Source organism: Ipomoea triloba, chromosome 6, assembly GCF_003576645.1.
Source record: "Ipomoea triloba cultivar NCNSP0323 chromosome 6, ASM357664v1".
Classification (NCBI taxonomy): Eukaryota; Viridiplantae; Streptophyta; class Magnoliopsida; order Solanales; family Convolvulaceae; genus Ipomoea; species Ipomoea triloba.
In genome coordinates, this window is record NC_044921.1 from 21,009,828 (window position 1) to 21,025,375 (window position 15,548).

At 34.9% G+C, this 15,548-nt stretch overlaps 2 protein-coding genes across 2 annotated transcripts; one reads left to right on the top strand and one right to left on the bottom strand.

Annotated features, from left to right (window-relative positions):
• Nucleotides 1-6,412: 6,412 nt before the first annotated feature.
• LOC116021796 (60S ribosomal protein L7-2-like) lies at nt 6,413-8,595 on the top strand. Its single transcript, XM_031262275.1, has 7 exons — nt 6,413-6,515; nt 7,216-7,403; nt 7,509-7,606; nt 7,701-7,758; nt 7,862-7,941; nt 8,015-8,117; nt 8,199-8,595. Exons 2-7 carry the CDS (start codon nt 7,218-7,220, stop codon nt 8,412-8,414), a joined length of 741 nt encoding a protein of 246 aa, XP_031118135.1. The 5' UTR covers nt 6,413-6,515; nt 7,216-7,217; the 3' UTR covers nt 8,415-8,595.
• Nucleotides 8,596-10,484: 1,889 nt separating this feature from the next.
• LOC116021791 (metal tolerance protein C4) lies at nt 10,485-14,348 on the bottom strand. Its single transcript, XM_031262268.1, has 13 exons — nt 13,721-14,348; nt 13,530-13,584; nt 13,113-13,245; nt 12,935-12,990; nt 12,468-12,582; nt 12,324-12,381; nt 12,113-12,231; nt 11,917-12,036; nt 11,678-11,779; nt 11,534-11,606; nt 11,244-11,311; nt 10,969-11,029; nt 10,485-10,887 (listed from the first exon to the last, which is right to left on the bottom strand). Exons 1-13 carry the CDS (start codon nt 14,082-14,084, stop codon nt 10,775-10,777), a joined length of 1,437 nt encoding a protein of 478 aa, XP_031118128.1. The 5' UTR covers nt 14,085-14,348; the 3' UTR covers nt 10,485-10,774.
• Between the last annotated feature and the right edge of the window lie 1,200 nt (nt 14,349-15,548).

Sequence of the window (15,548 nt, forward strand, 5' to 3'; positions counted from 1 at the left end):
CACAGAATTTAATAGAGATAAGATTTCTTACTAGTTTCTCCGGGCAACCTTCATACTTGTCTTGTGCTTTAATTTCTTCAAGAATAGGCCTGTTGTCAATTATTTGAAGTCTGGATGTCAAGAAATTAAAGCACAACAAGTAGAAATGTTGGTGCCTGAGGATACTGAAGAATACCTGTTAAGAGTAGTCAGAAAAAACAAATCAGTTTGTGTTATATGGACAATTCAAATGAATAATATACAGAATTTAAATAATTAAGGTATAGTTATTTTGTACTTACAAGGCTGGCATCACTGATATCAAGAGAAATTGATTCGAGTTGGTGATCAATTGCTCCGCAGAATTCTTTCAAAATGACCTTTGAGGCAGCACTTTTACTATTCTGCAAATTTGTTGCACTTTCCAACGTCATCTGCAAAAATTTGTTTTTTTTTCTTGTTATACAATGCATTGGTATGAATAAAGGAAAGAAAAAAAAAAGTTTAGAGTAAAATGTTTACTTACAAAAACAATTTCTGAGAAGAAAACCCTTTTTGGCTTGTCAATTGATCTTCTCATGTCCAGTAAACTCATTAGTTGGCACCAAATTTGCACAATGTTGGTAGATACATAACCGGATGCCAATGACATGAAATCCTCCCGGTTAGCAACCAAATTGTTCCCTATGTAGAGCATATCACTACACAAAGTAAAATATAGATTAATCATAAGGAAATAACATGTTAAGTAATATGATGTATGTCTAGTAAAAGTTATCAAAATGGAACTTACTTCATTGAATATTGACCACCACAAGACAAGAATGCGTAGTCTGAAAAGATTTTTTGTTTAGCTGAAATGTTTGTCAGCTTTGTTCTGTTTTGTNACAGAATATTACTATGTAATACACAGAATATTATTATGTGTTATGGTTTTAGGGGTTAAGGTTTAGTCTTAGAGGTATGGGTTACCATTAACTGAATACACAGAAGGACAGCATGTAATACACATAATGTTACCGCGTAATACACAGAATATATAATTGAAGTCATTCTTGGAATAAGTTTTGTAATCAACAGAATAAACTTAATAGATATGGCACCCTATAATATAAGATGTGACAAAAAGCTTTTTTTCATTTCAGAGTTAGAGTAGTTTCCAAAATAAAGAACACATCTCAGATACTTGTTTCAATTTCAGTTTACAGGAATCAACATCTTTACAAACACGGTCACTTTGATTGTTTGTAGATTTCTTTGGCTGCATTTGTCACCTCTGGTAGAAGGGTATTCCATTCTGACATGAGTATGGTTGCAGCATAGAATGCAAAATTAATTAGAAATGAATTGTTAAATATTTTAATATGGAAGAAAGTTGAAAGAATAGTTTTATACTCACATCTTCAGGGCCTCCAGTGAGTCCTGCATTCCAGTCTTCTATTGATGTGCCTGTGTAAGTCTGCATATGCCTCACCGAGTATATGGCACAATCTACAGCATTTTCTTCATTTTGCCAAGGCATCTGCACGTATTGCACTCTCATTGTTTTCATCTTCTTTGCAAGTGCAATCTTCTTTGTTGCGAGATACTTAGTGAAGGCAATCAACTGTAGAATATCGATATAGTTGTGTGTAATTAGTATAACAGAATACGCAGAATCACAGCATGTAATACACATAATATGTAGTCTAAGTCCTATACAGAATATACTTTGTAATATACAGAATACACAGAATGAAATGTTAGAATACACAGACTCACTTAGTAGGATACACAGAATTTAATAGAGATAAGATTTCTTACTAGTTTCTCCGGGCAACCTTCATACTTGTCTTGTGCTTTAATTTCTTCAAGAATAGGCCTGTTGTCAATTATTTGAAGTCTGGATGTCAAGAAATTAAAGCACAACAAGTAGAAATGTTGGTGCCTGAGGATACTGAAGAATACCTGTTAAGAGTAGTCAGAAAAAACAAATCAGTTTGTGTTATATGGACAATTCAAATGAATAATATACAGAATTTAAATAATTAAGGTATAGTTATTTTGTACTTACAAGGCTGGCATCACTGATATCAAGAGAAATTGATTCGAGTTGGTGATCAATTGCTCCGCAGAATTCTTTCAAAATGACCTTTGAGGCAGCACTTTTACTATTCTGCAAATTTGTTGCACTTTCCAACGTCATCTGCAAAAATTTGTTTTTTTTTCTTGTTATACAATGCATTGGTATGAATAAAGGAAAGAAAAAAAAAAGTTTAGAGTAAAATGTTTACTTACAAAAACAATTTCTGAGAAGAAAACCCTTTTTGGCTTGTCAATTGATCTTCTCATGTCCAGTAAACTCATTAGTTGGCACCAAATTTGCACAATGTTGGTAGATACATAACCGGATGCCAATGACATGAAATCCTCCCGGTTAGCAACCAAATTGTTCCCTATGTAGAGCATATCACTACACAAAGTAAAATATAGATTAATCATAAGGAAATAACATGTTAAGTAATATGATGTATGTCTAGTAAAAGTTATCAAAATGGAACTTACTTCATTGAATATTGACCACCACAAGACAAGAATGCGTAGTCTGAAAAGATTTTTTGTTTAGCTGAAATGTTTGTCAGCTTTGTTCTGTTTTGTGCCCAATATGGTGAGCGTAAGGCCAGAGGAAGTTGTTTCAACTTTCTTTGTGGTCTTTTCTTTGTGTGGACATCTTCAATTTCCTCTTCAGACTCTGCAAGGATGCTGTGTATACACAGAAATATAATAGTCAATACACAGAATGATAGCATGTAATACACAAAATACTACCATGTAATACACAGAATATATAGTCTAAGTGAATTATAGAATAAAAATTTTAGTATACAGAATACACAGAATGAAATGTTAGAATACACAGACTCACTCAACAAGATACACAGAATATAAGCACAAGTATTAGTAAATTATAAAGTGTTATAAGCATAGGTGTATACCTTTCAAATTCAAGTTCAGCTGGTGTTTTTGGTGTTGTTGGTGTTTCTGTCAGCAATGTTGTAGCAGATGGTATTGAAGCAGATGGGGCTACTTGCTGTTACTCTGTAGGCACTCTAGAAATATTTTCAACCAATGATTCCAGCATGGTTGCTATCTCGGGAGATTTTGGAGACGCTGTTGCTTCTCTTTGTTGTTCTCTCTGTGTTGTTGGTGGTGGGGTCTTCTCCAGTGTAGGCTGGGCTGATTTTCCTCTTTGTGATCGCCTTCTTGGGGATGGGGTTGCTGTTGGTGGTGCATGCGATGTTGCTGTTGGTGATTTTGTTGCTATTGCTGCTGCATGTGGTGGTGTTGTTGTTTCTGGTGCTGCTGCTGCTGGTGCTGTTGTTTCTGCTAGTGATGTTGTTGCTTCTTGTTGATCTTCAGAATGTGGTGGTGATGGTGTCGGAGTTAACAGCTGGAAAGAAGGTGCATGGATTTCAGGAGAGATGTTCCTCATGGTTGCATAGAATGCAGCTTCAAGTTCAGTGACTGCCTCTAAGAAGCTTGGCTCATTAAAGACATCATCATCCTTTAGCAGGCTCTCGGGTGGGACCGGTGGGCTTGGATTTGGACTTGGTGTTGGATTGACAGTGTGGGAGAAGTTGACAAAAGTGTTCTTTATGATTTCAGCTGCTGAATTGTTGGTTCCAATTCCAGCCATGACTTCTCCAAACTCTGCAATGCTAGAACTCATTTTCTTCAGGGAGTCAGTAACTCGTTGCACAGTTTCAGACTCAATTGGTTTATGAGTCACTTCCTCCTCAAGCATTGGCCTTCTGTCAATCACTTTTCCTCTACCATACTTCCCTGTCTTCCTATGCATTTTAAGCGTTGCTTTAAGGTCTTTTGTTGTCCATTCTCTAATGATTGGAGGGTTTTGTGTGAGAACAAGCCCTCTGATCTGGACTCGATCAAGGTAAGAAAGCTTCAAAAAATAAAAAAAAAATAAAAAAAAACAAAGATTAGAACAAACATTTAGTGGTTATGATCTATGACTTATGGTTTAGTATTTAGGACCATGCACAGAGATATATAAGTGAATACACATAATGAATAACTACAATACACAGAATATTACTCAGTAATACACATAATGTGAACATGAATACACAGAAACCTTCAACAGAGTACACATAGAATACACAGACTCAAGTAAGGCATTTTATTCAATAATTTATAGAATTATAAGAATAAGTTAGTATTGCATACCATTAGGAAAGTTGCAGGGCCACTGTATGAGGAATCATTGTTTGATTTCTAGGCCTCTGCAGTGTCTAGCAGGCTCTTTATGGTGTAAGCACACCAATTCAGTTCTTTGATTTTACTCACATCTTGCAGTGAGTATAGAATCCTGTAATTGCAGAAGGTGTTCTTGTAGCCCCTTATCAGTGTTGTAACCACGAAGATGAAAAAGTCACGCTTGAACATGTCACCACAGTCTTGTCTCTCGACAATCTTGTTTAGCATTTCAGTGGTTGTTGGGTCCCTTCTCTACCCCCCATCTCAGTCTCCAATCCCTGACCAAAGTATTGAATCCTTCAGTCTCATTACTAGAAGTGCCCTCTACGACAGGGAGTTTGCCACGCGGGAGTCCAAGTGTAGACTGTACATCATCCTCCGACAAACACAGCTCATCATCACCATCTCCAATTTCAATGGAGCATCGTTCTATGTCCATCTTCTTTAATATGTGTTTGATTAGCACACCATCACAATGAGTCAGCTTGATGTCCAGTAGTGGTCCAAATCCTATATCCTTTACGGCTTGATGCTGATCCTCGGTTAAACTACTGACAAGGGTGAACAACTGCTTGGGAGTTGTTCGAACAGTAAAGTATTTCTTTGGTTTTGGTTTGTCTTCTACTACTTCCTTCCTCTTCTGTGTTTGTTTTGTTGCAGGCTTCTTTCTCTGTTTTTTTTGCCTGTCTTGTGTTTGTGGTTTTGACGTAGCTGCACTATCTCTCTTTCTCTTTCTTCTTTGTAGGGCAGTTGCTAGGACTTGATCGCTTTTATCAGAACTTGACATTGCTGTCACATAATAGAAAAGACAGAATTAACATGCTAGAATACATAGAATGACATGCTACAATACACAAAGTCTTTAACACTAATACACAGAATCTAAGCCCTAGTATCAATAACCTCAACACAACAATGTGGATAAAATGCTAGAATAAACAGAGTCAGTAAGAAGAATACACAAACACATTAACACGAATACACAAACTCATTAACAAAAATACACAGAATATACTTCTCATTATTATCAATCACCAAGAATGTTGAAAAATTGGAATCAACAATGTGGGATGGTAACATCCTTGTATACACAGAATGATATGCTAATATACACAAAGTTGTTAACAATTATACACAGAATATAAACCCTAGTTTCAATAACCCAAATTCAACAATGTGGATAAAATGCTAGAACACACAGAGTCAGTAAGAAGAATACACAAATACATTAACGCGAATACACAAACTCAATAACAATAATACACAGAATATACTTCACATTATTATCAATTACCAAGAATGTTGGAAACTTGGAATCAACAATGTCGGAATGGTAACATCCTAAAATGCAGACAATGACATGATATAATACACAGAGTCTTTAATAATAATACAAAGAATCTAAGCCCTAGTATCAATAACCTAACACAGATGTTTGATGAGGTTTAATACTGAAAATCAACAATGTGGATGATAAAATGATATAATATTGAGAATCAGTAAATGTTCATAATAAAATAATATAATATTGAGAATCAGTAAATGTTCATGCTAGAATGCGAATGCAAATGCATATGTGATATATATACAAACATTATGTTTTTTTTTTTTGCACAATGTCGTTGATCAACAATGTTTGTTCAATATTTACCTTTTAGTTTAGTGTGTTCTTGATAGTCGATGAAGATGTGTATTTGTTGTTGATCAATGCGTATTTGTCCTGATGTTCTTGAGTTCTGGTGTGAATCGTTTGTGTTTTGCTTTTGCTTGAGAGTGTTGCTTGCTTGGTCGAAGTGCAGTGGGAGTGCAGTGAGTGGAGCGAGAGAGTCGGAAGCTTGTTAAGGAAGACTCTCCATCGCTTATATACTTTAATTAAAAAAAAAATAACGGTGATTGGATGGACTAAACGGCGTCCGTCCCATCACTTAGTGGAACGGCGCCGTTTAGTCCCACGGTGCACATTGCTATGTGCACCGTGGTGTAGGGTATAACAATTGACTAATAGCATGTTGGGCCTGTTGTCTAAGTTACAAACTTACAACTAATAGAGGCCCATTATAAAGAAAGGAAGCCCAATTTTAAATAATAAGGCATTCAGTAGAGTCCAAGTTAATCCGGGGCCGACTAATGGGCCCTTGAGTACCGGCCCGCAACTCTTTGACGTTAAATCATGGTTTAAAAAACCCTAGCTCACACAAAGCTTTGCTTTCTCTTCTATTCTGGCCAAGGTTTGAGGCTGCAAGGAAAGGGAAACTGTCCGGCCGTCTCCATCCCGCAACTCCGTAAGTTCTGCTTGGCTCCTACCATCTTGCGTTGGTTCATTCACCGTGTGTATTATGAAATTACGATAATAGTTGAGCTTGTTAATATTATTGTTATGAATTTTTGAGGGATTTCTCAGTCATTTAGATGTTCAGTATGTGTTTTTCTTACATTTTATTGTGTAAATCTGTTTTTGATCAGTGCTTTTCAAAATGTTATAGCGTAGAAACTTGATTTGTTTTTTTTTAAAGCTGATTTTAGATTTTACTGTCGCTGATGAAAGAATGCTGAGCTCAAGCAAGCGGATTTTTACTGAAATTTATGATTTATTAATCTGTGATATGGTTTGATGCATGTTTGGTTGTGCCATTTGAGATCTAAAGTCACCACTTATTATGGAGATGTAAAACCCTATATGTTTCTTCTGTATTGCTACCAGTTGTTCACTTATTCTTAATTTGTCCTTAAAGTCTTTCCCTTTTTATGATCCAATTGTCTTTGTACTTGTTACTTTTTGTTATCATTTTCCTCTTGTAATACAGGAGGCTGTAGCCTCGTTTTTGTGTTTTTTATGAGCTACATATGCTATTTAGACCTGTAAAGGCAAAATGGCTTGGTGTACTATGTTTTGTTTCCTTATGGAGCCTTGTCTTCTGGTAGTTCTTAGTTGAATTAGTCATTTTCAAGGATTGCTAGCTTATAAACTTGTGTAATGTGTAGAAATGGCTGAAGCACAATCCAAAGGAGGCCCTGTTGTACCCGAGTCTGTATTGAAGAAGCAGAAGAGGAATGAGGAGTGGGCATTGGCCAAGAAGCAGGAAATTGCAGCTGTTAAGAAGAAGAATGCTGAAAACCGCAAGCTTATCTTTTGCAGAGCTAAGCAGTATGCCAAGGAATATGAGGAGCAGGTAGTCCTTTCGGCATTTTTGATGATCTTTGATGTTTGAGTTACTTGCAAGTAGCAACTTAAATGTTTACAGTTATTGTGTATAACATTAACATGTACATTGTAGCAAAAGGAGCTGATTCAGTTGAAGCGTGAGGCCAGGTTGAAAGGAGGCTTTTATGTCAACCCTGAAGCTAAGCTGCTGTTCATCATTCGCATCCGTGGGTATGAACACTCTTCTATTTTGTGTTGATCGTACAGTGTTACAGTTCCTTTTACTACAATTCATTTATCTTGCTTTTCATGGGATGGATTCCAGTATCAATGCCATGCACCCAAATACCAAAAAGATATTGCAGCTTCTCCGTCTAAGACAGGTAACTGGCCTATTACTCTGTAATTCTTTCATCTCACCATTGATATCAAGCATTTCCGCTTATTTTTCCATTTCAAATATGTTGACCTGCTATTCTCGTGTAGATATTCAATGGTGTATTCCTCAAGGTCAACAAAGCTACAATGAATATGCTGCACAAAGTTGAGCCATATGTGACTTATGGGTATTGCTCATTTACTAGAATTTTAGAAAGTTTTCTATGTAATTGTTCTGATTCATAAGCTGTGATTTCAAAGGTACCCAAATTTGAAGAGTGTAAGGGAATTGATTTACAAGAGGGGTTATGGCAAGGTGAGCAAGCAGAGGATTGCCTTGACAGATAACAGTGTTATTGAACAGGTATGCTTGCTTCCACAAGTTAAGTTGCATTTCTCTATACTGTGCCCACATGATTTTTGAGGATTATTTTTTATTTTTCAGACCCTGGGAAAACACAACATAATCTGTATCGAGGATCTTGTTCACGAGATCCTGACTGTTGGACCTCATTTTAAGGAAGCCAACAATTTCCTTTGGCCTTTCCAACTCAAGGCACCCTTGGGTGGCCTTAAGAAGAAGAGGAATCACTATGTTGAAGGAGGAGATGCTGGAAACCGCGAAGATTACATCAATGAACTGATTAGGAGAATGAATTAGGTTTTGGTAAATTTGTCTTTGAGATTTTGGAGTAATTTTGTTGCCTTGTTATGAGTTATGAGAATCCTCTTTTATACTTGTTTGTTCTATTAAAGCCCAGAAGTGTTTCTTTCTATAAAACAAGCATTAACATTGATATTTGGGAATATTTTTTAGTCCTTTTAAAATTTTGGATTCTAAATGTCCTTCCCATGCTCTTATTATACTTGGTAATCTCTGTTTAACTCAGTTTCTGTTGGAAACAATAACAATCATGAGATTGTTTACATAGCATCACATGCACCTGATTTTGTTTTTTATTTTTTGAGAATAAAAAGTTGTTAAAGAATATCAACTATTTGCAATGTCGTCATGGATTTGGGTCTACATGGCAACATGAACTAGAATAATCAAAATATATTAAGTATATTAAATAATTTCTATTTACTCTAGATTTTTTAAATTTAAATTTGTTATTATCTTTTTTTATTTGTTGGTACAAATGAAATTAATATATTAATATATAAAAATTACTACGTATATCATTACTTTTTAATCGATATTCAATAAGTGATGTTTTAATAATATTTACTTTATTATAAAAATTTAAAAAATAAATATATTTAAGTGAAATTGGTCAAATGATTTAAGAATATTTGTTGGCACTAATTTGTGAGTTGGATTATAAACTTATTTTAGATTCTTATGCATGTTGCAAATAACAAAAGCAGTATACATGCATAGTCTCGACTCTCGAGTTTATACAATTAACCTATCATCGTGGTTTTGGGCACTGTAGAGAACTAGGAAACAAAAGCACCCCTTTCAAAACAAGGAAACAAAAGCATCATAGACTGTAAATCCAAAAAATGTTAAATTTGTACATCATAGAATGTGTAAATCCAAAAAATGTTAAATTTGTTATGAATATTTTATTGTTGTATGTCCATTATCCAAGTTATTTTATCTCTTAGAAGAAGGTTCAAGTATCTCTTGAATTAATGAAAAAGTCAACTTTTTACCTATACTCATGTTTTCATTTGTAACAGATTTATTAACAGATTATCAGCACAATAGCTCTTAATAGTAGTGTAATGAGAAAATCAAGAAAACAAGAGGAAGAGAAATATGGATTCTCTTATGGGATAACTTAGCCAAGATGATAAGAGATCAAGAGAACTATGGATTCTCTAAAGAAGATAGAAAATTCTGAGGGTAACTCCAACCAAGATGACAAGAGATCCACACACTTATATAACCACAAAGTCACGAGTTCAAATTCTTATCCCTTTGGTTTGAGCCTTTTGTCGGTTAGGGTCACGAGGCGGGTTTACTTGAAAGGGTTGTGGGGTTTCTCTAGTCATCTAAAAAAAAAGGAAAATGGTCAACAAAAGTACTACATTTAAAAAAAAAAATTATGCTTTCTCATATAAATAATAAACATTTTATTCCTTATTAGTATTATTATATTTTTCAATATAAGTATTACATTTAATCTGAACAAAAATTCGTGAGAGTCTCAAACAAATTTTACCACTCAGGATAAGTAAACGAAATTGTTTCAAGTTAAAAGTTCTATAAAATCTATAGAAACAACATAAACTTTCCAGATTACAAAATTATACAATCGTTTCTCATATATGACTTTACTATCACAGATCTACCATTTGTCAGAAATATATAATTAAACTTTTTTCCCATGCATGTTAATGTTTGGAAAGAACTAAGAAAATGTTACATGAGGGGTTGGAAATCTTACATAAAACCAAATAAATCATAAAAAACATTGGGAAAACTACTTTGGGTAATTTACTCTATCCTTTTCCAATTTAACACAGAAAAAATGATCTCTGACAAAGAGATCTTACAGGTTGTTGGTTGATGAATGCAAGCCACATATCGTTGACAACGAGGTTGTCTACGGGAATGCTATTTTCTAATTGTTTTTCATATACACGACTATAAAATATATTCCGTATATCACACAGGTGAACATCTTAGCTCGCATAAGAACAATGAAATTATGAAATGTGCACGAATTGGTATTCAAAAATAAAAGTTTTATCAAGCATAGGCACAAAGACTGGTATATAGCACAAAAATGAATTCATTCTTGATTGATGAATGGAGAGATTCTTCCAAGTAGACAGACAGTATAGACTATATAGTGGCTTGATGCCAGTTTCAATTGCACAATCCAAAGAGGGTTCAACTGAGATGTTTCTAATATTCACACTAAATGGCCCAAAAAGTCTTTACATATAACCAACCCCCCGGAAACCCTAATGAAATTTTTGTATAAATATTGACAGGTTCTCATAAGCAAAGTGAATAAATTGAAAATTTTACCGCTAAGGAATACGAGAAAAGAAGTTGTGTGATCAAATTGGGTTATGGGCTTCAATATCCACATGCTTAATGCCGGGAACAATTTCCTGTATCTCCTTTTCTAGACGATCAACTTCGCTGCCTAATGCTGTGACAACTTCCTCGCCTGCAGGGGAGGGAAGTTAGTTTTCTAAACATGGTGCGGGATGGAGTAAAATCAGTTTCTCACTTAAAATCTTGTGGTTACCGTAGTTTGACATTAGAATGAGCAATGCTGCATCGTCCTTCTCCTTTGCAGCCTCCCGGAACTAACAACATAAAGACAACCAGACTATCCGTAAGACACATAATAAGCTATAATATCAAATTCATGGCCTTAAAGAGATAGTCTCCTTCTTTGTCTCCTTTTTGCGTGTATTTAGAAAGCAATTTGAATGGATGGGACTCATGGGATTGGGGAGTTGATAAAGAAAAGTCGATTATTTCTCCAAACTACCGATGAAAGGTAAGCTCCACACTAACCTGCCGAGCCCACTCTTGACGTCCAGCTCTTTCTAGATAATTCTGCACCAGCACCACCCCGTTGAAATCTGAAATATGAGGCAATAACCATATTATATTGGTGGCCTGAGAAAATAAGTAAGAACTAAATTGTTGAAAAAAGCCTTTCCTATGTGTTTAGTCTCCTGTAAGGCTGTTCTGAGCTTATAGAATATAGATCGAATTAATAATGTATTAATGTATAAGCAGAAGAGAAGAAATCTGAAGAAGGCATTCTGTTCATTTTTAAAGAACATCAAGAGGATCTTTACCAATCTCAGCTTTGAATCTAAAAAATCCAGGACCGATCACCTCACTTTTGCAATCATATACAGAATCAACAACCTGCGGCAAGTATATTTGGGTTAAGGCGAGTCGCAATGTTACAGCTGTATAGCAAACTAAAGCAAACATACTGGATCATTTTTCAAGAACTGAAGAACTCTCTCCATATCGTGATCATCAATTGCTCTACCAATCAAAGCATGACGGTTCCTTTGAATCAGGAATACAGCCACCTGCATTCACATTTTTCTTAATGTCTCAATTTTCGTTACTTGTTCTTTTGCACATAAAACATGTTTCCAAACCAAAACGAAAGGGAAGACATGAAGCACATGCACAACAACGAGACAAGTAGTCCAACTTCACATACCATTCCAAGGAGGTTGCCTACTATGATGGAACCAATGGGATCATAGATTGGATTTCCCGTTTTATTTACTGCATACAATGATGCAGCAGCAATGGCTAGGCCTGTAACTGCAGCACCATCCTACAAACATGACATCATTTTACAGATGCTTGAAATAGAAAATTAGGGTAGGAGCTCAGCAGGACAATGTTATCACCTCTGTCATGACGGCAACAGATGTGGGATCATGACCACGCCAAACATAATCTCTAACTTTCATTCCTTCTGCAGCTGCTCCTTTTCTGACAGCTTGTATTGCCACAATAAGGGAAGCACCTAAAAAGAACCCCGACTTATGAAGTGTGATACAGAAGCTACACGATACTCTCAAGAATCTACTCCTAAGATAATTAACTTAATATTTATACCTTCGATGATGAATGATCCACCAATCACCAGAGATGCATATCCAATATTACCAGGAGGCTGAAATCAATCAATTTGGATCAGTACACATCCAGTGATAAGATGTAAATAAAATAAACCGAGTGTAAATTTCAATAGTGGAGTACCTGTGCAGTCCACAAGTTTTGAACTCCATTAACTATTGTAGCACCAGAACCAAGACAGAAAATACCAACAGCAGATATCAAAGACCAAACAAATCTTTCCTTCGAATAACCGTATCTGACATCAAGTAGCACAAAAGATTCAATAAGCTCTTACTTTATAGGACATCTATGGAACTCTCAAGTTCAACTAGGTTTTGACCATGTTAAAGTTAAACTCAACCATTTCAGATATAAATTATAAGCTGATTTGCAAAATGACCTGCTTAACATTTTAAGCATTGATCAATGATGCATATTAGAACAAGAAGATTGTAGTAAGGGCTCAATGATGTAGTAGTCTAGTAGAATACAAATTTTTTTTCTCCAGTCACAAATGAATAGCTTTGCAGCCATAGGAAATACATACTGATATAATGAATAAAAAATATTTCCCATTGCCTGAAGATTTTGATATGTATAACACTTACGGGTGGAGAGCATCAGGTGCACGCCTTGAGCTACTTAAACCATAAGCCAGAAGTGCCTAAGAGAACAACACAGATTAGATTCTAGACGGTCCATCGATAATTAACAAGGAAAATAACAAAAGTAGGAATGCTCAGCCCAGTAGGGGGACAGAGGAAGATTTTCAGAAGCATCCATTACCTGGTTTGCAAAATCAGCTATTGAATGTACCATCTCAGCTAGCATAACATGGCTAGAAGTAGCAAACCAGACCCCAAACTTGAGAGAAAACACAAGAAAGTTGCACCATAATGCTGTCGTGACAGCTCGCTGACTAGAATGAAGGTATCAGAAAAGTAAAGAAGCAATCAAATAGTGAAAAGAGAATGGAGTGTCATAGATAAATCTCATTGCAGCTGCATATTTAAAATATTTCAATAAAAACTAGAAGGTGAAGGAGAATAGGAGATTGTTGTATATCAGTTATCTCTTTCTCTTTTTTCTTTGAATTTCTCTTATCCTGTTTAACTATAAATTCCATCATCATAATTAAAAGAAAAGATTATATCAAAGCAAAATGTATATGTATAGCAAATGAATAAGAAAACACCAAGTTACCCATGATCATCTACTTCTATTGCCGTTATCTGCTTCTTAGCTCTAGTCAGGAAACCTGTAAACAGAATTTGTATACTGAAAATTCAAAACAAACTTTTGAACACAACACTATGAAAATCGACTCTTCTTAGCAATCAAATGATAAAATTCTAAACCAAAACAAAAAAAAAAAACAAAAAAAAAAAACCTACAATGGCTTAGGAAGAGCTGATGATTGATATTCAATGGAATCATAGCCGGAGACAAAACTTTCCGCCCCCCATACAGTCCACGGAATGCAAATGAAGGAGCAGAAAGCCATCTTCCTCCAACAAGCCGAGAATGGCTATCTCCTTGAAGTCTTCTCAAACCTTCGGAGCGAGGTTCAGGTCCGTTTTCACATTCGGGTCGGGCAGAGTGAAATGGGGCAAGGAAGTCCACATTTCCAGCGATAGAAGAACGGGCGGCGGAACGATGAGAAAAGCATCGGAGGCGGGAGAGAAAATGAGTACGCATCAATGTATAGGAAGAAGGGGTTAACTCAGAGATGATTGAATGCCCTTTTCTCCTTATCATTCCAATACTAGAGCTGCTTAAAACTAAGCATTTCTGTTTCAAATTTTATAAAAATAAAAAAATCGGAGATTTAACGCTTTGGGATATTAGGGTTTAACTGTGAAGCTTGTGTTCTAGAATGTTGATGAAGGTCTGGAATTGAGAATCGGAGTCGCAGAGGGAGAGGGAGAGGAAGGAGGAGGATAACAGCGTACTGAAAATATTCTTTGAATTTCCGTCAGCATATACGCCCATCCCCACTCCCCACTATCACTACAAGTCCGGCTTCACTTTTATGCAAATATTTCGAATATTATTAGTTTGGGTCATGATTCATTTATTTGGTACAAATGAGGAAATATTAAAAATAGAGTTAATCACCATTTTAGTCCGTAAATTATTTTAAAGTGTCGATGTAGTTCTTAATTTTTAATTTTTGAATTCTATAAAATTTCATTAATCATCCTTTTCAGAGACCAAAACGGTGATTTTCACATTTCAATTTGGCACCTGAAAAGGTGTAATTAACGAAATTTTAAAAATAATTGAGCGACTAAAATTGTGATTTCTCTATAAAAATATAGAGGAAAATTTAATAAAATAAAATAGAGAAAAAACAATTGAATGATATAATATAGATTTAGAATGACCATTTTAGTCGTTCAATCATACTATAATAGTCAACTCAGTCCCTTAGTATTATAAAATAAATGAGATAACATGTATAATTAAGGATAATTAAGGAGTTGAGTTGACTATTTTAGTATAATTAAGAGACTATAATGACTATTTTCTCAATATAGAAACTTAATTGATATTTTTACCGTAGTGTAGATTGGGGTTAAGACAAAGTGACCATAGTGGGCAAACCATTTGATTCGTTGGCAAAATTACAATTTCATTACAAATTAATAATCGAAAAATGATAAATACATTATTATTATTAGTATTATTTCATTACAGCCTAATTATAGAAAAATGTCAACTGCATTACTATTACAGTATTACACTACTTCATTACGTATTATTATATTAATTCTAGAAGAAATGATAATTCTTATATTTACTTCGATTTCGTGGAATCGAAATTCCCTTTGTAAAGGAATTACAAATTCCATAGCTTGTCGAAATTGCAATTCATGAAATGAACTGAGAATAAAGTGTCATAGTCAAAGGGAAGGATAATTGAAGTATTTGTCCTATTTACCACTACAACCTTAAAAGAATAAAAGAAAAAAAAAAAAAGAAAAATTGGGTAAGATGTGACGTAGAAATCTTTGTTGTCTGGCACTATCTAATAGTCAATTAGTTAGAGAATAAAAGAAGAAAAAAAAATATCAATCATTTTAATAATCAATAAAGTGTTACTGAAAATTTCGTCTGTACATTAAATATTACAGGTTAACATGAAAATCTCAACACTATTCTACTACTTCCAATAGTATAACAGTAGATTATAGGTATCTAATACTAATAGCACCTTAA

What these genes read in the sequence shown, in the direction of transcription:
- LOC116021796 (XM_031262275.1), top strand. Translation starts at nt 7,218, where the DNA reads ATGGCTGAAGCACAATCCAAAGGAGGCCCTGTTGTACCCGAGTCTGTA. An exon ending in CCAAGGAATATGAGGAGCAG is followed by an intron (nt 7,404 to 7,508) that starts GTAGTCCTTTCG and finishes TGTACATTGTAG; the next exon opens with CAAAAGGAGCTGATTCAGTT. An exon ending in ATAACAGTGTTATTGAACAG is followed by an intron (nt 8,118 to 8,198) that starts GTATGCTTGCTT and finishes TTTATTTTTCAG; the next exon opens with ACCCTGGGAAAACACAACAT.
- LOC116021791 (XM_031262268.1), bottom strand. Translation starts at nt 14,084, where the DNA reads ATGATAAGGAGAAAAGGGCATTCAATCATCTCTGAGTTAACCCCTTCT. An exon ending in TCAGCTCTTCCTAAGCCATT is followed by an intron (nt 13,585 to 13,720) that starts GTAGGTTTTTTT and finishes TTCTGTTTACAG; the next exon opens with GTTTCCTGACTAGAGCTAAG. An exon ending in GCACCTGATGCTCTCCACCC is followed by an intron (nt 12,583 to 12,934) that starts GTAAGTGTTATA and finishes ACTTGATGTCAG; the next exon opens with ATACGGTTATTCGAAGGAAA.